At 39.0% G+C, this 24,759-nt stretch overlaps 1 protein-coding gene across 1 annotated transcript; it reads right to left on the bottom strand.

The window, feature by feature from the left end:
• Positions 1 to 1,067: 1,067 nt before the first annotated feature.
• LOC135466459 (tetratricopeptide repeat protein 13-like) lies at positions 1,068 to 24,130 on the bottom strand. The gene is made up of 24 exons (XM_064743941.1): positions 24,035 to 24,130; positions 23,717 to 23,792; positions 23,382 to 23,452; positions 22,535 to 22,600; positions 21,520 to 21,612; positions 20,917 to 21,033; positions 20,144 to 20,257; positions 19,631 to 19,713; positions 18,896 to 19,037; positions 18,278 to 18,382; positions 17,919 to 17,982; positions 16,056 to 16,174; positions 15,664 to 15,704; positions 13,322 to 13,493; positions 10,390 to 10,423; positions 9,762 to 9,903; positions 9,413 to 9,496; positions 8,450 to 8,531; positions 7,919 to 8,028; positions 7,240 to 7,372; positions 4,849 to 4,928; positions 4,386 to 4,464; positions 2,409 to 2,488; positions 1,068 to 1,720 (listed from the first exon to the last, which is right to left on the bottom strand). The coding sequence occupies exons 2-24, from the start codon at positions 23,760 to 23,762 to the stop codon at positions 1,621 to 1,623; spliced, it is 2,157 nt and encodes a 718-aa protein (XP_064600011.1). The 5' UTR covers positions 23,763 to 23,792; positions 24,035 to 24,130; the 3' UTR covers positions 1,068 to 1,620.
• Positions 24,131 to 24,759: the final 629 nt, after the last annotated feature.

Below are 24,759 nucleotides of genomic sequence, written 5' to 3'. Positions count from 1 at the left end.
CAGCATGAAATAATCACAGTGACATCACTGACCAACTACTGTCAGCATGAAATAATCACAGTGACATCACTGACCAATTACTATCAGCATGAAATAATCACAGTGACATCACTGACCAATTACTATCAGCATGACATAATCACAGTGACATCACTGACCAACTACTGTCAGCATGAAATAATCACAGTGACATCACTGACCAATTACTATCAGCATGAAATAATCACAGTGACATCACTGACCAATTACTATCAGCATGAAATAATCACAGTGACATCACTGACCAACTACTGTCAGCATGAAATAATCACAGTGACATCACTGAGCAATTACTATTAGCATGAAATAATCACAGTGACATCACTGAGCAATTAATATCAGCATGAAATAATCACAGTGACATAACTGACCAATTACTATCAGCATGAAATAATCACAGTGACATAACTGACCAATTACTATTAACCACAGCCTGAAATAATCAAGTGACATCATTGACCAATCACACGTAGCCTGAGATAATTACAGTCACAAGACTGACCAATCAGGAATGATTACACAGATATTTCTAGATAGTTACTTGTTTGTTAAAGCAAAGTGAGAATTAAGTAAAGTCATAAAGTGCGTTCATGATACCTCAACCCAAAAGATCATGGACGGTTACAGCTTGTAAATGTCATATACACATGAGCTTTCACAGCCCACACATACTGTTTACTAGATCTCAGATATGGTTGGTGATATTCCCAGTTTTGCTCGCATATTTACCCTTTCTGAATCGATACATTCACTAATTTGGAACTCTGCCCAGCAGGCTGTGCTGTCCTCAACATGTTAAACTGAACATCACAAAAGCAGAGTTTTCTTGAACCGAAGATGAATATGTTTTTAAATTTGTTGGATTTAAATTAGAAAGCCCGTGAAGTCCATATAGCACAGAAGTAACTGGCAGCTCAGACAACATGTAAATTTCACCAACTGCCACATCAATCACATCACTGCCATGGGTTAGTCTGGACTTAGTTCCTACTCCCAAAATTTAAACAATTGTTTTTTTTTTCAAAATATTTGTTACTAGTAGCTTCTGTTTATTTGTAAAACAATAATTAACATTGAGACTCTCAAACATTTTGTCTATCATGCTATTAATGGTGTAGGCTAGGTCTAGTGTGTAATCCACAGGTTGTACCATTCCTGGACAATCCTCAGTGTTTTAAAGGAAGTCAACTGATACAAGCTGGTAATGTCCAGACCCTGTCTCAGGGAATGTATTGGTTACATTTGTGTTAATTGTGCTAGACTAGGTATGGTCATTATTATTAACAGGTAATGATGTGATACGAATTCGGAATTACTTCAAGATCACGGGAAATCTGTTTTTGTGGCGCATGGCTTTCACACCTTGAGCAAAGCTCGGGCAACAGGACAGAATTTCCAGGTAGTGAATATTAGGGTATAGATGTGTAACTTTAGAACCCAATCTGGGAAGAGTAAAACAAGCCTCAGATCTGACTGTTTATCTACTTCTCTCTGGTCCCCTATAATGTGAACTAACAAATATGACAACTGTATGGTTATTGCTCTAGGAGTATCATAATAAAACTGTATATTTTTGCTTTGTCAGCAGGATTCCATGCTGAGATTTAAGGCCTCGATGACAGTTCTCACAGTGGGAAATGCCTCCCACACTTTTGGCAATGTGCTTAACGTCGTGCCATTCCTGAAACCGATAACAAAGCCAGCTCACTGCTTATTTCAAAACATTTTTACGACCTCTACTCCATATATGACTGAATAAATCTGGGGGTTGGGGGTGTTTAGCTGCACTACCTTATTTCTTCTAATTTTTGAGACACCTGGTCTACTCATTTTTAGCCAATATATGTAAATGTAGCAGGAATATTGAGTTTCTTTTTTCTCACAGGGTTAGACCATTTAACATACTCATATCTTTACTTTTCCAAGAGGCTGGTAGAGAAATGTAATATTTTACTTTCAACACTACTGATATCTGTCCCAAAAGTCTGAAGAATTAGAGTATGCCTAAAGATACTGATGAAATCTTAAATGCTGGTGACAAAGAGTAAACGAAGAAAAGTTTCAGTAACATATAAGATGTATATATTGTTACAATAATTACTATTATTATACACTTTCTATGAAGAGCTACAATGTATGTGATGTTCTGTTATGAAGTAGCAAACTATTATCCTGAATGTGCAATAACACATGGCGCAACATGCTTTGCATTGTGCATAAAATTTGTTGGATTTAACAGGACTTTAACATGTAATAATAGAACATACTGACAACAATTAATGGCATTATATATGACATGATTTCTGTAAAATGTGATGCATTGGATGTACATTACTCTGACAGTAATGCACAATCCTTCTCAAACTCACTTTTTTATATTCATCCACTGTTTTGTGACGAGGATAAACGCATCTGGTGCTCCTGACAACATGGCCTCCAGATCAACCAGCTGCAAAGTACCAAACACCATGATTATATCACCAAATCAAACAGATGGAAGGTCAACATCACATTAAAGATATGACATCAGGCTTGCCACTAATTTGTGCAGCAAATTCTGATGAAAAAAGTGTGTAGCTGCATGTAGCAGATCAAGAAGCATGAAAAATCTATAATCCACTAGGGTTTATAGCTAGGTAATGTTTGAAGTCCCTTGTCTGAAAAAACAATCTGTAATTGTCTACAATTACAATGTACAAATCATTATAAAACATGCCCTACAGTTCAATCCCATCAGTATTTCATTTGACGGATTCTAAATGCACAAACTGTTAAGTACTGAATACCATGCAAATTAAATCCAACAATCCACCATATCCAGGTTGTTAAGTACTGAATAGCATGCAAATTAAATCCAACAATCCATCATATCTAGGTAGCTAAGTAATGAATACCATGCAAATTAAATCCAACAATCCACCATATCCAGGTTGTTAAGTACTGAATAGCATGCAAATTAAATTCAACAATCCATCATATCCAGGTTGTTAAGTACTGAATACCATGCAAATTAAATTCAACAATCCATCATATCCAGGTTGTTAAGTACTGAATACCATGCATATTCAATTCAACAATCCATCATATCCAGGTAACTACCATGCAAATTAAATCCAACAATCCATCATATCCAGGTTGTTAAGTACTGAATAGCATGCAAATTAAATAAAGCAATCCATCATATCCAGGTTGTTAAGTACTGAATACCATGCAAATTAAATCCAACAATCCATCATATCCAGGTTGTTACGTACTGAATACCATGTAAATTAAATCCAACAATCCATCATATCCAGGTTGTTAAGTACTGAATACCATGGAAATTAAATCCAACAATCCATCATATCCAGGTTGTTAAGTACTGAATACCATGCAAATTAAATCCAACAATCCATCATATCCAGGTTGTTAAGTACTGAATACCATGCAAATTAAATCCAACAATCCATCATATCCAGGTAACTAAGTACTGAATACCATGCAAATTAAATCCAAAAATCCATCATATCCAGGTTGTTAAGTACTGAATACCATGCAAATTAAATCCAAAAATCCATCATATCCAGGTTGTTAAGTACTGAATACCATGCAAATTAAATCCAACAATCCATCATATCCAGGTTGTTAAGTACTGAATACCATGCAAATTAAATCCAACAATCCATCATATCCAGGTTGTTACGTACTGAATATCATGCATATTAAATTCAACAATCCATCATATCCAGGTAACTAAGTACTGAATACCATGCAAATTAAATCCAACAATCCATCATATCCAGGTTGTTAAGTACTGAATACCATGCAAATTAAATCCAAAAATCCATCATATCCAGGTTATTAAGTACTGAATACCATGCAAATTAAATCCAACAATCCATCATATCCAGGCTGTTACGTACTGAATACCATGCATATTAAATTCAACAATCCATCATATCCAGGTAACTAAGTACTGAATACCATGCAAATTAAATCCAACAATCCATCATATCCAGGTTGTTAAGTACTGAATATCATGCAAATTAAATCCAACAATCCATCACATCCAGGTTGTTAAGTACTGAATACCATGCATATTAAATTCAACAATCCATCATATCCAGGTAACTAAGTACTGAATACCATGCAAATTAAATCCAACAATCCATCATATCCAGGTTGTTAAGTACTGTATATATGCAAATTAAATCCAACAATCCATCTCATCCAAGTTGTTAAGTACTGAATACCATGCAAATTAAATCCAACAATCCACCACATCCAGGTTGTTAAGTACTGAATACCATGCAAATTAAATCCAACAATCCATCATATCCAGGTTAAATATTACTACCATAGCTTACCTTGCCTGTGGGTATTTTCCCTGTCACTTCCCTACCGAGGGACATAATGAGGCCCAAGGCCACAGAATACGCCACCACACTACAACACAAACAGCCCCGGTCAAACCTGCTACATCTGATAGTAACAGATTGCTCATACAAGGCTAGCAGTTCCATTCAAAAACTTTTTCATATCATGCTCACAAATTACCACCAAATATTATTATTTACCCAGTACTTCAACAACTCCCATCAGTGATACAATGCAAGAGTGGGGGAACCAAGCAGAGGCATTGTGAAGTTGGCAACATCCCTGGCCAGCTGGACAGTTCAGCTGAAGCAAGAGTCACACTAGGTGAGCGAGCCAGTATTTAGGAGGACCCTCAAATACCATTATTACATGTATGTGTTAACGTAATTTAGCAAAGGGTTTGTCTCTTTACTGACCAAACTCAATGTAAAGTTCATAAAAAAGAACTCTAACCTTGAACCCCGTGATAAAGGCATCAGATTGTAGAAGTAGTACACCATAGACAAAACAGTGTTCACCATGGACTCCATATCCTGAAACAGTGATAAAGGCATGCAGAAGTAGTACACCATAGACAAAACAGTGTTCACAATGGACTCCATATCCTGAAACAGTGATAAGGGCGTGTAGAAGTAGTATACCACAGACATGACAGTGTTCACAATGGACTCCATATCCTGAAACAGTGATAAGGGCATGCAGAAGTAGTACACTACAGACATGACAGTGTTCACAATGGACTCCATATCCTGAAACAGTGATAAAGGCATGTAGAAGTAGTACACTACAGACATGACAGTGTTCACAATGGACTCCATATCCTGAAACAGTGATAAAGGCATGCAGAAGTACTACACTACAGACAAGACAGCGTTCACAATGGACTCCATATCCTGAAACAGTGATAAAGGCATGCAGAAGTAGTACACCACAGACAAGACAGTGTTCACAATGGACTCCATATCCTGAAACAGTGATAAAGGCATGTAGAAGTAGTACACTACAGACATGACAGTGTTCACAATGGACTCCATATCCTGAAACAGTGATAAAGGCATGCAGAAGTACTACACTACAGACAAGACAGTGTTCACAATGGACTCCATATCCTGAAACAGTGATAAGGGCATGCAGAAGTACTACACCATAGACAAGACAGTGTTCACAATGGACTCCATATCCTGAAACAGTGATAAAGGCATGTAGAAGTAGTACACTACAGACATGACAGTGTTCACAATGGACTCCATATCCTGAAACAGTGATAAAGGCATGCACAAGTAGTACACTACAGACAAGACAGTGTTCACCATGGACTCCATATCCTGAAACAGTGATAAGGGCATGTAGAAGTAGTATACCACAGACAAGACAGTGTTCACAATGGACTCCATATCCTGAAACAGTGATAAAGGTATGCAGAAGTAGTACACTACAGACATGACAGTGTTCACAATGGACTCCATATCCTGAAACAGTGATAAAGGCATGTAGAAGTAGTACGCCACAGACAAGACAGTGTTCACAATGGACTCCATATCCTGAAACAGTGATAAAGGTATGCAGAAGTAGTACACTACAGACATGACAGTGTTCACAATGGACTCCATATCCTGAAACAGTGATCAAGGCATGCAGAAGTAGTACACCACAGACAAGACAGTGTTCACCATGAACTCCATATCCTGAAACAGTGATAAAGGCATGCAGAAGTAGTACACTACAGACATGACAGTGTTCACAATGGACTCCATATCCTGAAACAGTGATAAAGGCATGTAGAAGTAGTACACTACAGACATGACAGTGTTCACAATGGACTCCATATCCTGAAACAGTGATAAAGGCATGCAGAAGTAGTACACTACAGACATGACAGTGTTCACAATGGACTCCATATCCTGAAACAGTGATAAGGGCATGCAGAAGTAGTACACTACAGACATGACAGTGTTCACAATGGACTCCATATCCTGAAACAGTGATAAGGGTATGCAGAAGTAGTACACCACAGACAAGATAGTGTTCAAAATGGACTCCATATCCTGAAACAGTGATAAAGGCATGCAGAAGTAGTACACTACAGACATGATAGTGTTCAAAATGGACTCCATATCCTGAAACAGTGATAAAGGCATGCAGAAGTAGTACACCACAGACAAAACCGTGTTCACAATGGACTCCATATCCTGAAACAGTGATAAGGGCATGCAGAAGTAGTACACCACAGACAAGACAGTGTTCATCATGGACTCCATATCCTGAAACAGTGATAAAGGCATGCACAAGTAGTACACTACAGACAAGACAGTGTCCACAATGGACTCCATATCCTGAAACAGTGATAAAGGCATGCACAAGTAGTACACTACAGACAAGACAGTGTTCACAATGGACTCCATATCCTGAAACAGTGATAAGGGCATGCAGAAGTAGTACACCACAGACAAGACAGTGTTCATCATGGACTCCATATCCTGAAACAGTGATAAAGGCATGCACAAGTAGTACACTACAGACAAGACAGTGTCCACAATGGACTCCATATCCTGAAACAGTGATAAAGGCATGCAAAAATAGTACACTACAGACAAGACAGTGTTCACAATGGACACAATGAATCCTGAAATGTTGCCAACACTCTACACTGTATTACACACAGGCATGATATAAAGGTTAAAGAAATATGATCAAATTTATTTGAAATCTCTGTTTGGAAAACTAACGAGCTGACAAAGTAGCATGGGCATGGTTACATACCTGTAGTTGTTGTGCAATTAACAGACTTAATATTTTATTTTTTCACTCTTCAACAGTGGTTTAGTATAGTTGAGGGTTTCTTACTGATATTTTGTTCACCCCACTTTTCTTGATCTCCTCTTTGAGCTGTAAGAACAAATGCTCCATTTCAGCATGGTATGAGCTTGTCCTGCTTTTTGAACTTGCCACGTTTATGGAAAGCACAATCTTGTTATTTCTGCAAAACAAAAAGAAAAACACATACAGACAGAAATAGTCCACATGCCCGCATGCCAGCCCGTCAGCATTAAGGGCGTACTATGAATCTGTGAAGCAGAATCTGGTGCAAGTCTGTTATAATAAGCTTCTGACCACGACATCATGCAATTTGTGCAATGGTCAATATTCCTCAGTTTATTTCTAAATTACTGAGTTATCGTATTACAAAAGTAAAACATGTTTACAAGATGTCCGAAATACACATGTAATGAAATTATCCAGGCGAGTCTGATGTATGTTAATTCATTTCTAACTCATTTAGGTGCATGTATTAGGGAACTATTAAAAAGTCCAAGAAAATCATAGATTTACTCTTTTTCTTTGGTACTGTACTGAACAGCTTTACATGCACTAACAGTTAAGGGTGGTAAACACAAAATTGACAGTTGTGACCTCTAAATTTGGAAGCTGAGAAACGCTCTCTTTTTGTTCAGATAAGGAAATGATTATAATGATCATTATGACTAGAACAGAGCTGAGTTTGCAGGACTAACAACACACTTACAAATCTTCTGTCAGAGTTAAAACCACTCCATCTAGTCGAGTATTACTCTTCTCTTTTAAACTAGGAACTTGGGTGGACACTAAAAATCCATTAGGGTTAATTTTTCTTTTCTGAAAAAATTCAGAGAAGGAATGAAATGAGAGAATACAGAAAACAGGTTCATGTATCAATCTAACATGCCCCCACTTTTATTACAGCTACCTGTACATACTAAAATGTTTGGCTTCAGAATGAGAATTTAACAACATTCCAAAAATTGAACACAATTTCCTACAGACAAAGCTTCAGAACAAATTTCTTTGGATTATTTAGCGAATTCTTATGAAACAGCAAACTTCAGACAGTCTTAAGCCCTACCTTGTATTCTAGTCTGACAAAACTTTCAAGATCTGCAGTGCCAAAAGAAGCCCAATAAATGTGACTTTAACTTTTGACTTTATTAATACCTTTTTCAGTGTATTACTTTCTCACTGGAATCAGTTATGTATGCTTGCTAGAAACTGGAAGCATGTGTATAGCTAGAGGCCTTACTCTGGCTATGGCCAGCAGATCTTCACAGGTTTTGGCATTATCAATATCCTCTTTTAATCCTGGGTAAAATATGACTCCATCACTGAAAAGGTAAATCATGACATCATTATTATCACTGCATTTATCACACAAACATACTGCTTACTGCGCAACATTTAAACATTGGTTTACTGGTTATAGACATAAATAACATTACTGGTTTTACATAATAGTCACATTACTGGTTTCTGTACATTAATTACACTATTGCTTTAACACATTAATGACATCACTGGTTTCACACATTAATCACATTACTGGTTTCACACATTAATCACATTCATTAAATCATAAATTTACAGTGCAAGGAAATGACTGTTCCAGTTTCGAGTTCGAACTCTTATCGCTGAAGGTGGAAAACGTCTAACTGTATTATATGACCTGTCAAAAATGTTAGGCAACCATTTTTGATCACATTCACTATAACATGTGCATCTGAAAAAAGTATCATAAAAAGTAATTTAGAGTGAAGGAAGGATAAAGAAGATTGAGAATATGGATGTTTATGAGCTCGTACAGGAAAGAGGTCTCATTTGTGTCTCTGGAAAAGGGTGAAACCACCCTTTTCCAGAGATCAGTAAATTAATGTCAACAAAGGCTGCCTAACATTTTTCACCAGTCACATGACAAAGTTGGACTGTTTTTACTTTTGATGACAAAAGAGTTCCAACTCAAAACTCCCCTATTGTTGATGAAAAGCAAGAACATGTTGAGAAATCTGGTCAAAAGATCAAAATTACCGTTCGGTAGGGCTGCTAAAAACATCAACAATAAGGACACTTGTTTTGTTCTTGCTTTATGAGTGTGTTTCCATGCATGTAGACACATTCTACTTGTTTTACTCAGAGTTGTGGTCAGCTTTACCTAGGGAGGTGACCAAAAGGTAGAGGAACACAAACTACTGTTTGTTATATCTCATCTTACCCTGTATAATGTTCCAACATGGTTTTGGCCAGTTTAAAAACCAGATCAAAGTATTGCATCACCTTGAGATTCATCATGGAACCTCTGAAAGACACAAGTATTGTAAGGTCACTATGATTACATATACAAACATTTAAAACCTGACGGTATGCTTTGCTGAAACCTGTCACCTGAAAGTCTGATGAAAGTCAGAGGGTAACAGTCCTAGCTAATCACCAGGATTAACATCATAGGCTTAAACAATGACTTGGATCAACTCATACATATAGTGTTAGTTCATGGACTGGTTTAAAGTCCCAGTTGAGTAAGGGACCGTGCCCAGTTGCCTAATCTGAAACATCCTTCTTACCTGACAAAACTGATCTCTCCCCTGAAATCCTTATTATCTGTATCACCCATTCTGTCCAACCAGAAAACAGGCTGCTCCGGGTCAACCAGTCTGCGATACTCAACAGCAATCTCGAATAAATCTCGCCAGCCTACATACTTATCTAAAATATTGACAAAAGCCAATCCCGGCATCTTAAACATTTTTTTATCTTCATTTAATTTAATCTTCACCTGTAAAACCACAGCGCAAAAGGAAAATCATTTCCATCACAAAATTTTACATGTTGGTGGAGCAGGAATATATTAATAAGAATAAATTTTTGACCTCTCCTAACAACTTTTTACAATATTACGAACTGTTAAGTTGGAAATTAATTTGTCAGATGTTCCTAGACTTGTTTTTTCATTAATTACGTCACAAAATAGTTCAGCGAATTACTACGCAGTTGAAATTTAATCAATTTCAGAAATATGCACTGAGAAATCAAGGAACTATGAAAAAGGTGTCTACTCTTTTCAGATATACAGACCAAATTACAGGGAACTTGTTCACCCAAATCTGTTTTTTCGACCTCCATATGACGACATAAATCTGTCCACCCAATTTAATGGGCACTACATGTACTTAGATGAAATAGAAGACTCACCATTTTTGTTCTGTTTATAACTTTTCCATCTTTGCTACAAAATCAGAAGACAACAAAAAAATATCATTTGATGAAAGTATGATCACTCAATCGTTTAAACCCATAAAAAAACAGATAAAACTGTTCTGTTTTTTTATCCATCTTAAAAATGAATAACATTTAAATAAACAAATTACACTATTTGTCGTGCGACCTATCTCCATGAGGTGGGCTAAGTGTGTACTTACCTCCATGAGCCAGGCTATGTATGCGTTTACCTCCACGAGCTGGGCTATGTGTGTACTTACCTCCATGAGCTAGGCTATGAGTGTACTTACCTCCATGAGCTAGGCTATGTGTCTGCTTACCTCCATGAGCTAGGCTATGTGTCTGCTTACCTCCATGAGCTAGGCTATGTGTCTGCTTACCTCCATGAGCCAGGCTATGTGTGTGCTTACCTCCACGAGCTGGGCTATGTGTCTGCTTATCTCCATGAGCCAGGCTATGTGTCTGCTTACCTCCACGAGCTGGGCTATGTGTGTACTTACCTCCATGAGCCAGGCTATGTGTGCACTTACCTCCATGAGCCAGGCTATGTGTATGCTTACCTCCATGAGCCAGGCTATGTGTATGCTTACCTCCGTGAGCTGGGCTATGTGTCTGCTTATCTCCATGAGCCAGGCTATGTGTATGCTTACCTCCGTGAGCTGGGCTATGTGTCTGCTTATCTCCATGAGCCAGGCTATGTGTATGCTTACCTCTGTGAGCTAGGCTGTGTGTGTACTTACCTCCATGAGCCAGGCTATGTGTATGCTTACCTCTGTGAGCTAGGCTATGTGTCTGCTTACCTCCATGAGCTGGGCTATGTGTGTACTTACCTCCATGAGCCAGGCTATGTGTGCGTTTACCTCCATGAGCTAGGCTATGTGTGTACTTACCTCCATGAGCTAGGCTATGTGTCTGCTTACCTCCATGAGCCAGGCAATGTGTGTACTTACCTCCATGAGCCAGGCTATGTGTATGCTTACCTCCATGAGCTAGGCCATGTGTCTGCTTACCTCCACGAGCTGGGCTATGTGTGTACTTACCTCCACGAGCTAGGCTATGTGTCTGCTTACCTCCGTGAGCTGGGCTATGTGTCTGCTTACCTCCTTGAGCTAGGCTATGTGTCTGCTTACCTCCACGAGCTAGGCTATGTGTGTACTTACCTCCATGAGCTAGGCTATGTGTGTACTTACCTCCATGAGCCAGGCTATGTGTATGCTTACCTCCACGAGCTAGGCTATGTGTGTACTTACCTCCATGAGCTAGGCTATGTGTCTGCTTACCTCCATGAGCCAGGCAATGTGTGTACTTACCTCCATGAGCCAGGCTATGTGTATGCTTACCTCCACGAGCTAGCCTATGTGTCTGCTTACCTCCGTGAGCTGGGCTATGTGTCTGCTTACCTCCTTGAGCTAGGCTATGTGTCTGCTTACCTCCACGAGCTGGGCTATGTGTGTACTTACCTCCATGAGCCAGGCTATGTGTGTGTGTACCTCCATGAGCTGGGCTATGTGTCTGCTTACCTCCATGAGCTGGGCTATGTGTCTGCTTACCTCCATGAGCTGGGCTATGTGTGTACTTACCTCCATGTGCTAGGCTATGTGTCTGCTTACCTCCGTGAGCTGGGCTATGTGTCTGCTTACCTCCACGAGCTGGGCTATGTGTCTGCTTACCTCCATGAGCTAGGCTATGTGCCTGCTTACCTCCACGAGCTGGGCTATGTGTGTACTTACCTCCATGAGCCAGGCTATGTGTGCATGTACCGCCATGAGCCAGGCTATGTGTCTGCTTACCTCCACGAGCTGGGCTTTGTGTGTACTTACCTCCATGAGCCAGGCTATGTGTGTTTGTACCTCCATGAGCTGGGAGCTGGGCTATGTGTCTGCTTACCTCCATGAGCTAGGCTATGTGTATGCTTACCTCCGTGAGCTGGGCTATGTGTCTGCTTACCTCCATGAGCTAGGCTGTGTGTCTGCTTACCTCCACGAGCTGGGCTATGTGTGTACTTACCTCCATGAGCCAGGCTATGTGTGCATGTACCTCCATGAGCCAGGCTATGTGTCTGTTTACCTCCGTGAGCTGGGCTACGTGTCTGCTTACCTCCATGAGCTAGGCTATGTGTCTGCTTACCTCCACGAGCTGGGCTATGTGTGTACTTACCTCCATGAGCCAGACTATGTGTGCGTTTACCTCCATGAGCTGGGCTATGTGTCTGCTTACCTCCATGAGCCAGGCCATGTGTCTGCTTACCTCCATGAGCTGGGCTATGTGTCTGTTTACATCCATGAGCTAGGCTATGTGTGTGCTTACCTCCATGAGCCAGGCCATGTGTCTGCTTACCTCCATGAGCTGGGCTATGTGTGCGTTTACCTCCTTGAGCTGGGCTATGTGTCTGCTTACCTCCATGAGCTAGGCTATGTGTGTACTTACTTCCATGAGCTAGGCTATGTGTGTACTTACCTCCATGAGCTAGGCTATGTGTGTACTTACCTCCATGAGCTAGGCTATGTGTGTGCTTACCTCCACGAGCTGGGCTATGTGTGTACTTACCTCCACGAGCTGGGCTATGTGTGTACTTACCTCCATGAGCTAGGCTATGTGTCTGCTTACCTCCATGAGCTAGGCTATGTGTCTGCTTACCTCCATGAGCCAGGCTATGTGCCTGCTTACCTCTATGAGCTAGGCTATGTGTGTACTTACCTCCATGAGCTGGGCCATATGTGTACTTACCTCCACAAACCAGGCTATGTGTGTACTTACCTTCATGAGCTGGGCTGTGTGTAGGCTTACCTCCATGAGATGGGCTATCTGTGTACTTAGCTGCGTGAGCTAGGCTTTGTACGCTTACCTTTATGGGCTGGGTCGTGTGTGTGCTTACCTTCACAAGCTAGGCTATGTCTGTGCTTACCTCTACGAGCTGAGCTATGTGTATGGAGGCCAGCCCCATGGCTAAGTTGAGTCTGCGGTTGGTGGTGAAGCCATCCACACTGACCTGACCTAATAACCCCACACGATGAGCCTTACAGATCAGGGTTTGCAGATCCTTGGGAAACTCACTCAGTCCCAGCTTCACCACATCACTGAAAGAGACATGGAGATCACTGAGCAATGCCATGGAATCCACACTGAACATTACCATGGAATCCACACAGAACATTACCATGGAAACCACACTGAACATTACCATGGAACCCACACTGAACATTGCCATGGAATCCACACAGAACATTATCATGGAATTCACACAGAATCCACACATAACATTACCATGGAATCCACACAGAACATTACCATGGAAACCACACAGAACATTACCATGGAATCCACACTGAACATTGCCATGGAATCCACACAGAACATTATCATGGAATTCACACAGAATCCACACATAACATTACCATGGAATCCACACAGAACATTACCATGGAAACCACGCAGAACATTGCCATGGAATCCACACAGAACCTTACCATGGAAACCACACTGAACACTATCATGGAATCCACAGTGAACATTACCATGGAAACCACAGTAAACATTACCATGGAATCCACAGTAAACATTATCATGGAAACCACAATAAGCATTACCATGGAAACCACAATGAGCATTACCATGGAAACCACAATGAACATTACCATGGAAACCACAGTGAACATAACCATGGAAACCACAGTGAACATTATCATGGAATCCACAGTGAACATTACCATGGAAACCACAGTGAACATTACCATGGAATCCACAGTAAACATTATCATGAAAACCACAATGAGCATTACCATGGAAACCACAGTCAACACTACCATGGAATCCACAGTAAACATTACTATGGAATCCACACAGAAGCTTACTATGGAATACAGGCTAGCACAGACAATGAAGGCCTGAGTGGCTGAGGAGGTTAGCACGCCAGTGCTGCACAATGACCCAGGAGCCTCTCACCCATGGGTCGCTGTGAGTTCAAGTCCAGTTCATGTTGGCTTTCTCTCCAGCCATACATGGGAAGGTCTACCTGCAACCTGCGGATGGTTGTTTCTGCCCAGTTTCCTCCCATCATAATGCTGGCTGCCATCTCATAGGTGAAATATTCTTAAGTACGGCGTAAAACACCAATCAAATAAATGAATTAATAAACACAGATAATGAATGATGTCAGTCATCCAGATCTAGCAGCTCAAAGCCAGCGGCCAGGCCATTTTACAAAATCATCTCTAATTTGAATAAAACTTGCCCAATAACTCTGTAGTCATGATATTAGTTTAACATGATCAACATGGTTTGTTCACATTGGCGGCTGCCATAGTAGCCAAGGTTATCTGGCTGTTCAGTTAGGTACAGTACGCGTGCCCTACCGACTTTGATGTCTGATGTATGAAATCATTATGTTCCATCCACTAAAAATAACTTAGTAAATCCATTTAACCCGATGTTCAGTATATGTGTAGCCTAAACAAACATTGTCGTAACCTTTGGATGCTGTTGTTGTTTTGATTCTCTTGACGTGCACAACTTTGCTCATCGAACTACTGGAAGTCTGTTGTGCTTCATCACAAAAACAAATTGTTGTGCTTTTTAAACTTCCTGTGGTGTATTCTATCAATGCATACATACATTTGGTCTAGTGTTGTCTTCTTTCAACATGAATTTCAAGTTGATTCTTTATCCTATATCTCCCTCAGCAACAAATGAGCAATTTTTTGTGAAATTTCTTCACATTAAACTGCAAACTGGCTGAACCTGAAGATTACAGCACACGATGAAAAATGAATCCAAATAAACAATCAGAGTACAAGGTTCTGTAATGCAGTGAAGAAGAGTATAAGGTTCTGTAATGCAGTGAAGTAGAGTATAAGGTTCTGTAATGCAGTGAAGCAGAGCACAAGGCTCTATAAAGCAGTGAAGCAAAGCACAAGGTTCTATAATGCAGTGAAGCAGAGCACAAGGTTCTATAATGCAGTGAAGCAGAGCACAGGGTTCTGTAATGCAGTGAACCAGAGCACGAGGTTCTGTAATGCAGTGAAGCAGAGCACAAGGTTCTGTAATGCAGTAAAGCAGAGTATAAGGTTCTGTAATGCAGTGAAGCAGGGCACAAGGTTCTGCAATGCAGTGAAGCAGAGCACAGGGTTCTGTAATGCAGTGAAGCTGAGACAACTGTGATGTAACTAAAGTAATTTCATGAAAAGGACATTAAATCTGAAAATGAACAGGAAATTTTGCATTATTAAAATTGGTACCGCTATGACTAACCGTATATCTGGCTGTAATCCTGGCTGCTCTTTATATGTGCCCTGCGGAAAAAAAAATCACTGCTCATAACACCAAAACACAAGTATGCAGGTAGAGGAAACATTATATATGTACACACTGTAAATGCTGACAGGGACTAATGTGCTCTGTACATACTGATTCACTTTTAACCTCTGAAAGTCTTTTATCACTGTGAATATCAAGAAGTTCACATTTACCAAATTTCCAAAAATTCATTCTGTGTTTGACTCAATAATACATTAACTTGAACATGTACCTGACATGGTGTAGTACAAGCAAACACTAAAGTGAAAACTGAACAGACTTGAGCGCAACACATGTAAACCTGTCTTCCATCGAAATTCAAACTCAGCACTTTGTCCGTAAGTTACCTTGAACGTGAATGGCAGCATTCTGACCCAGTTGTCTTTGAACTGTGGTGTGTAGTCTCTGTCAGGTTGTAGTGAGGCCAACGGAGAATCCAGGTGGGCATGCAGGTAACGAGAGTGTTCTGTAAGTATGTGTAGATATTACATAAGTATGTGAAGATATTACATGAACTACATGTAGTTACAATAACTACATGTAATTATCATAACTCATGAGATAGACCTACATGTACATGTAATTACCATAACCTCTGCTCAGACAGAACTACATGTCATTACCATAACCTCTGCTGAGACAGACCTACATGTAATTACCATAACCTCTGCTGAGACAGAACTACATGTAATTACCATAACCTCTGCTGAGACAGACGTACATGTCATTACTATAACCTCTGCTGAGACAGACCTACATGTAATGACCATAACATCTGCTGAGAGAGAACTACATGTAATTACCATAACCTCTGCTGAGAGAGAACTAAATGTCATTACCATAACCCCTGCTGAGACAGAACCACATGTAATTATAATAATCTCTGCTAAGACAGAACTACGTCATTACCATAACCCCTGCTGAGATAGAACTACATGTAATTATAATAATCTCTGCTAAGACAGAACTACATGTAATGACCATAACCTCTGCTGAGACAGATCTACATGTCATTATTATAACCTCTGCTGAGACAGAACTACATGTAATTATCATAACCTCTGCTGAGACAGACCTACATGTCATTACCATAACCTCTGCTGAGACAGAACCACATGTAATGACCATAACCTCTGCTAAGACAGAACTACATGTCATTATCATAACCTCTGCTGAGAGAGAACTAAATGTCATTACCATAACCCCTGCTGAGACAGAACCACATGTAATTATAATAATCTCTGCTAAGACAGAACTACGTCATTACCATAACCCCTGCTGAGATAGAACTACATGTAATTATAATAATCTCTGCTAAGACAGAACTACATGTAATGACCATAACCTCTGCTGAGACAGAACTAAATGTCATTACCATAACCCCTGCTGAGACAGAACCACATGTAATTATAATAATCTCTGCTAAGACAGAACTACGTCATTACCATAACCCCTGCTGAGACAGAACCACATGTAATTATAATAATCTCTGCTTAGACAGAACTACATGTAATGACCATAACCTCTGCTGAGACAGAACTATGTCATTACCATAACCTCTGCTGAGACAGACCTACATGTAATTACCATAACCTCTGCTGAGACAGAACTACATGTCATTACTATAACCTCTGCTGAGACAGAACTACATGTAATTACCATAACCTCTGCTGAGACATACCTACATGTCATTACCATAACCTCTGCTGAGAGAGAACTAAATGTCATTACCATAACCTCTGCTGAGACAGAACCACATGTAATTATAATAATCTCTGCTAAGACAGAACTACGTCATTACCATAACCCCTGCTGAGATAGAACTACATGTAGTTACCATAACCTCTGCTAAGGAGATTCCATTATCAACCCTGTTTTTTTGTTTATTACCTACAGTAGATACATGTATCACTGATAAATCATTCATAAATTTCCACAATACATTAGGTCATGAGATCTGAACAAACTGGTAGAGTGTTCTTTCTGTTCCCGATCTAGTAAAATCTTCAGGTTTCATCTTAACTGATGTTTTACACTTCACTGAAGATTATTTCCCCGATACTGTGATGGTCATGCTCATCGAAAGGTAAAACAGGCACAGAAAACCATTATGTCTTAGATTTTTACTGAATTGATCATGACACCAGTGAAGATAAATCCTGAGGTAGAACACATTGTTCCATTTGTTGCCAAGCAACAACACAACATACCTCGCAGATAATGAGCTTTTAAAAATTCAGGAGAAAGTTTGAAATCTGATCTGGAAACCATTACCTGCAAATCAAAAAATAAGAAAGGAACACTTAATATAAATCTATGTCCTAAAAGGTTCTCTGTTAATCACAATTACATGACAAAAATCAGTGTAGAAACACTTAAGATTTATCTGGGCACAAACTGTGCCATTTTCAAACATTTTCCCAATAATTCTTGTCGCAGATTAAATATCATCCTTGACCACAAAATGATAACAATACAAATTATTACAAACTAAAGGTATGGCTTTTCTTTGAGTATCCATGCAAGAAGAAATGTTTCCACATAACACACAAAACATTACTGTACTCACTTTTGTTGTAGATTTAATTCCATCATAAAACCTTCCCACAGCTACCTGTGACAGTCCCATCATGTACAAGCAGGCCTGGCTGTTTGCATCAACTAATAAACATTTCTGTTTCAAGGAATTCAAACAAAGAACTGTGTCAGGTTAGACTTTAATCCACATATCACTGACAGTAGCTGGAATGGTACGTCTGTATACATCACCAAGCATGCTGCTTAATGTTTTTGATATTTAAAACTCGCTTGCTACAGTTTGTCAACAGAAACTAAGAGAAATCAAGCATAAAAAATGACATCATCAAATCTAACAGCACCCATCACCATAACAACTTCTACAACTCAGGACAGGACATGTTCATGCTGGTCAAATGAAAGGCCAATTATCACCTAATTGGACAATATCAGCAAATCTATCAACATGGAATGGTTTAAATCAATTCAAATTTATCTCTGTCAATAAGATGATCAAATATTCTCCTCCAATATGAAATTACTGAAGTACAAAAGCGTAAATATTTTTTCCAAAAATGTTGAAAAATACTGTCTGTAGATTTAAAATCAACACAAAGAAAATACGAAATCTTAGTGTGTAAATTTGGTCACTAAAGTTACTGCTGCTCACTTTAAAATCTTGCATAGCAGTTAGGAGGTTCCCGCTATGATAGTGCATGGTACCCTGGAGCTGTAGCGAGAGAAGGTGATTGGGATTCATGCTGAGCGACTGGTTAAATCGACTTTGAGCCGCACGCAGGTTCCCCAGCTCCCTGCAATCAAAACAAATGTCTTCACATCTACAGAGAAAAAGAAACCGTCCCCAGCAGCTGATTTCTTGTTTCTGAGTAAGACTGCCTTCTTCCGTCCAACTGTTTTGTTAAGTCCGAAATACAAAAAAAAACTTGCTAGAAAAGCAATTTCAAATTCAGAACTAGGGTTGGATCAAACATATGTTACTATTCCTGTGGCGAAGTGCAATGCTGAGTTAAGGTGGCTTCATTCTTCTGTCCAAAATGTAATTTAGCTTGTACATAATTACCCAGCATTTGATAGTGGGTGATGAGGCTGGTATATAGATGTACATGTACGGATGGCACAGATGTGTTACCACTTGTTAACACAATCAGTCCTGAATGGGGTTGGAGATATCTCTGGTCATAAGCACAACAAAATGGTAAAGCGTTGGTGTTTTTTTTTCAAACATATTGAGTTTTCTAAAAATCATTCCCACAAATTGGAAATATAACATAGCTCTTAAAGATGAATAATGGTTTTGAGCTACTTTTTTTTTCATTCAATTTTTACTTCTTTATCTTCAAAGTTAATATATTCCACATTATTGTTAATTAACTCATGCTCCCACCTGAAGGCTTGTGCTAAACTTGTGCATGCCTCAATGTGATCTGGTTTCAGCTTCAGAATTTCTTTAAAAACCTCAATGGCATTCTGTAATAAACGGAAATGTACACATATATATGTGCTATGACAATTCAACAAAAGATTGTGCTTAGCATTCGAACACCCTGGAGACTCACCAATGCAGTCGTCATGAGTTCAAGTCCAGCCCATGCTGGCTTTCGCTCCTGACATACGTAAGATCCATTAGGTTTCCCCTGTGCTCTGCTTGGTTTCCTGTTGATATAATGCTGGCCACCGTCATATAAGTGAAATATTCTTGGGCACTGCGTAAAACACCAATCAAATAAATAAATAAAATAAATAATAAAAATAAATAAATAAATAATTCAAAAATCATCAGTTATACAGGATGACAGATTCAATTTTGGAAACCGAATCAAACAGATATTCATCTGAAAGTTTAACTTTTATCTTGTAATAAAAGATGATTGATGGCCTTCCACCTTGGACAACTTACCCGCACCTTACCTCTGTAATACAGAGCTAAGCCTAAATGGTAATAAGACAGAATATACCATGGTCCATCTTTCTCCAGGTTCTTTTTAAAATCTCCTTCAGCTTCAGCAAAGTTCTGTCAGAAATAAACATTAAACATGTAAGAAAAAAAGATCTTACTTTAGGTAAATAAGGTGTATTTGACTGGCAAAAATGACAGAAGTTCCTTTAGAAAGAGTGAAAAATACTTCAGAGATTCTTTTTTGTAATACAAATGAACAAAAAGCTGAAATGGCCAACATGAATATAATCATCATCTTATTCAAACATGACTATTGAAAAATATAGAAGTATATTTACCTTGAAAACCAAGATTTGTTTAATGTTGTTTTTCAGAATTTGACTGGGGAAGAAAATGTCTCTAGTTAATGCGTATTAAGCCCTGTTCTATATATTTATTTATTTATTTGATTGGTGTTTTACGCCGTACTCAAGAATATTTCACTTATACAACGGCAGCCAGCATTATGGTGGGAGGAAACCGGGCAGAGCCCGTTGGAAACCCACAACCATCCGCAGGTTGCTGACAGATCTTCCCACTTATGGCCGGAGACGAAAAGCCCTGTTCTAGGTTGGCTTAATAAGGAGCTTGTGGTGTCTACGGACATATCCTAGCTGGTGAAAGGCTACCTACACATGCTTGTCAGAGAAGCTTTCTCATTTACAACACGCAGCTATTCTGTTTAAACTACAGCCCCCAAATTTCTGTTCATTTCCCTGAACCAACAGAATCACCTCTGAGATGAGATTGAGAGTTCCCCTGAGGAAGAATAGTTTCTGGCTAGGGTGAAGTTCCATGGCTATGGAGAGATCCTCCAGAGCCTCCTCGTAACGATTCTGTGCAATATACACCTGGGAAACACACAGAAAAACAACCATGTACACATAATCATGGAAATATACACCTAGGAAACACACAGAGAAACAATCATGTAAACATAATCATGGCAATATACACCTAGGAAACACAAAGAGAAACAATCATGTAAACATAATCATGGCAATATATACCTGGAAAACATCATTAACATAATGATTCACCTGGGAAGTATAACCAATATTCGGTTTGTAAATTCGAGTTTAAGGCTGAATCTTGTGGTCGGAAACTGAATATTTTCATTAAAAAGAAACTATACACGAAGAACACAAATAGCAGTACTTGATTTAGGTGCCAAAAACAAAATATTCAAACAGCATATTTTTGCTTTTCACCTCTGAGGAAAATAGGCCAAAGCTCAAAATTTACATGTAGTTTTAAAGATTTCAAGAAAGTTAATGCCCTCTGTTGGTGAAAACATCACTGCACAGAAAAAGGTAAAATCTGATGAAAAGACATACCTCAGATCTTCTCTCCAGTGCTTCATGACTGGTTTTGTCAAGTTCTACCGCTTTACTAAGATCACGGATTGCGTTGTCCGCATTACTGGACACCTGCAGAGAATATGGAATTTCCGATTTCCACATTTAAGAGTTACTTCACTTCTAGGTATACATGCTCTGAATGTTGTCTTCACAGAGATAGGTATGCCGATGTCTATGATATAATAGTCAGACATGTGGCACTGGAGAAACCAACCATCTGGATCCAACCACTGGAGAATCCAAACTACTTGATATCCAACCAATGGAGAAACCAAACACTTGGGACCCACCACTGGAGAATTCAAACTCTTGGGATCCAACCACGGGATAAACCAAATATAAGTGTCATGTCCGACATTCGTCTACCATTCGTAGTCTGTAAGGGGTGTTCCAAGTTGATAATCGCAAGATCCACTTCCAAAACAACGTTAAACACTAGCTCCCAAAGACAAAGGTATGTAAGGAATTATACAAATAGGAAATGAAGCCTGTAGCACACAAGAGAGAAGTGGTCATCACTTAGGACACTAATCTACTTAGGATCACTCTGGACCCACCACTGGAGAAACCAAACACCGGAGAAACCAAACACTGGAGAAACCAACCATTAGGAATTTAAAAACTGAGGAAACCAACCACTTGGTATCCCATCACTGAGGACACCAATGACAACGTATCCAACCAAATACTAGTGAGTAAAAACATTTAGTCTTCATAAAATGGCTTGCACCGAATGAACATTTGGACAACTAATCAATACTGTGAGTGTTAAACAGAAATTTTGCTATGGAAGAGAGAATGACTGTGTTATTTAAACAATGAGAATCATCAATGCTAACCACAATGATGCACGGCATCTTTGTCACCTTTTTATATAACCTTAAAACTGAAACCAAAAGTATACCAATTACCAGCACATTTACCTAAACCAGTAACATGAAGATTCAGTCATTAGTGTCCAACAGTTTATAGCAGCCATGGTTTATTTTACCTGAAGACCTTTTCTTGCATATGCAACTCCTCTGGCATAAAATGCAGCTGCAGTCTTTGGTCGCTTCTGCATAGAAATCAGAAAATGTTGCAAGCCATTGCAACTTCTTTTACAATAAACTCTCAAATGTATGTGAAACAATTTCTGTGCAACTTTAAATTCAGACCCATAGGCTCTACAATTTCTGTACAACTTTACTTTCAGGCCTATAAGCTCTAGCCAATTTCTGTACAACTTTAATTTAAGGGTTATAGGTTCTAACTAACCAATTTCTGTCAACTTCACATTTACGCCGATGGGCTCTAACCAATTTCTGTGCAACTTTACATTCAGGCCCATAGGATCTAACCAACTTCTGTACAACTTTAATTTGAGGCCTATAAGTTCTAACCAATTTCTGTCAACTTCACATTTAGGCCGATGGGCTCTAACCAATTTCTGTGCAACTTTACTATCAGGCCTATAGGCATTAACCAATTTCTGTACAGCCTTATTTTCAGGTATAAAGGCTCTAACCAATTTCTGTACAACTTTACATTCAGGCCTATAGACTCTAACCAATTTCCGCACAGCTTTACATTCAGGGTTATAGACTCTAACCGAATTCTGTAGAAGTTTACTTTTAGGTCTACTGGTTCTAATCAATTTCTGTATATTTATTTATTTATTTGACTGGTGTTTTACACCGTACTCAGGAATATTTCACTTATACAACAGCGGCCAGCATTATGGTAGGAGTAAATCGTGTAGAGCACAGGGAAAACCCATGACCATCAATTTGGTACAACTTTACATTCATGCCTATAGGATCTGTATAACTTTCAGAGCTATAAACCTGTATGTTTACCTTAAGTACAGCTGTGAATTCATGAATTGCCTCGTCTGACAAACCAGCGTTCAACATGACAATCCCAACAGCTAGAGAAACAAAGATGATAGTACATTGTCACTGGCTGCTAATTTATTAGGTTTTTTTAATTTGAAATTTATAATAAGCACAAATATTTATCACGCTTTCAGGCATAACAGCAATATGCTCAATATAGTTTTATCAATAATTAACACATATGTAAGCACATCTGTGAAAAAAAATTGTCATTTCTTCGGTGTTGGAGATTTTAATCTCTTACAGGTGAGGCTGCAGATGTAACCAAACAAACATTGACAGACAGCTGGAATTACCTAAACTTTTATCGATGTCATTAATGCCTGTTGCCATGGGGACCATATCTCTTTCCAGAATCTGTTCTGCATACTCCTGAACAAAAGAAAAAAAAGTTCTTTAATTGAAATGGACACTTTAAGTTTTTATAGGCACTGTACAGGAAGAGCAATAACTTTAAAGTCAACAAAACCAGTGTGTTATATTCAAGGTATTAAGGTTGAAAAACTTACATTTAAGTTTGGCTTCCGTCTTATCATAAATTACATATGGAATACCCCTATGATAGTATGATTACTAAAACCCTTGGCATATGGATTAACTCTTATAAAACAAACCTGAAATAAATCAGATCTTGTTCCTGCCTCGGTGCTACAAAAACCAGCCTCTTTTTTAATTGAACAAATTCCAATAGGTAAATCTGAATCCGCATCGTTATCTACAACACAAAGTAAATGACAAACACCTGTGTATTATATAAATATAGATGTCAGGGGCATTTAAAACGATTTGGCTTGTGGTCTGTTTCAGCCCCTTTTCTTTTTTGTTCTTCAGATTGATTAAAGTGTTGTTTTTTTATTTGTTTGTTTGTTTTTGGGGTTTTTTTTGCTATTCTAGACTATGTTATTTCAAGACAGACACCCATGATGTGGCTGCCCAGTTATCGTCAAGGCTGATATCAAGCAAATAACTACTCCTACATCATCAATGAAGCTGTACATGACTTGTAGCCTATGTATTTCCTTTCTGAAATTCTTGTTCAGTGATTCAACGCCACATTTATTAATTTTGTGATTAGTCTTGGTGCTTCGCTTATGAGCTATCCCGCTAAAGGATTGGCAAGAAATAAAGTGCACTTAACTCATGGTACGTACCACAGTCATCTACCAACTCTCCAACTGTCAAACGTATATTTGTATGCAAAGCAGCCACGCGAGGGAACTCCGAGGCCTGACAACCAGCCCTGGCGGCACAATCGTCACTGACAGGCTGAAGTCTCTTCACCTCAAATACTTGCTCACTTCCATCTTCGTGTTCAATGTGAACGTTAGCTACTTCACAA

Source organism: Liolophura sinensis, chromosome 6 (genome assembly GCF_032854445.1).
Source record: "Liolophura sinensis isolate JHLJ2023 chromosome 6, CUHK_Ljap_v2, whole genome shotgun sequence".
Taxonomy (NCBI): Eukaryota; Metazoa; Mollusca; class Polyplacophora; order Chitonida; family Chitonidae; genus Liolophura; species Liolophura sinensis.
This window is presented reverse-complemented; position numbering and strand designations above follow the sequence as displayed.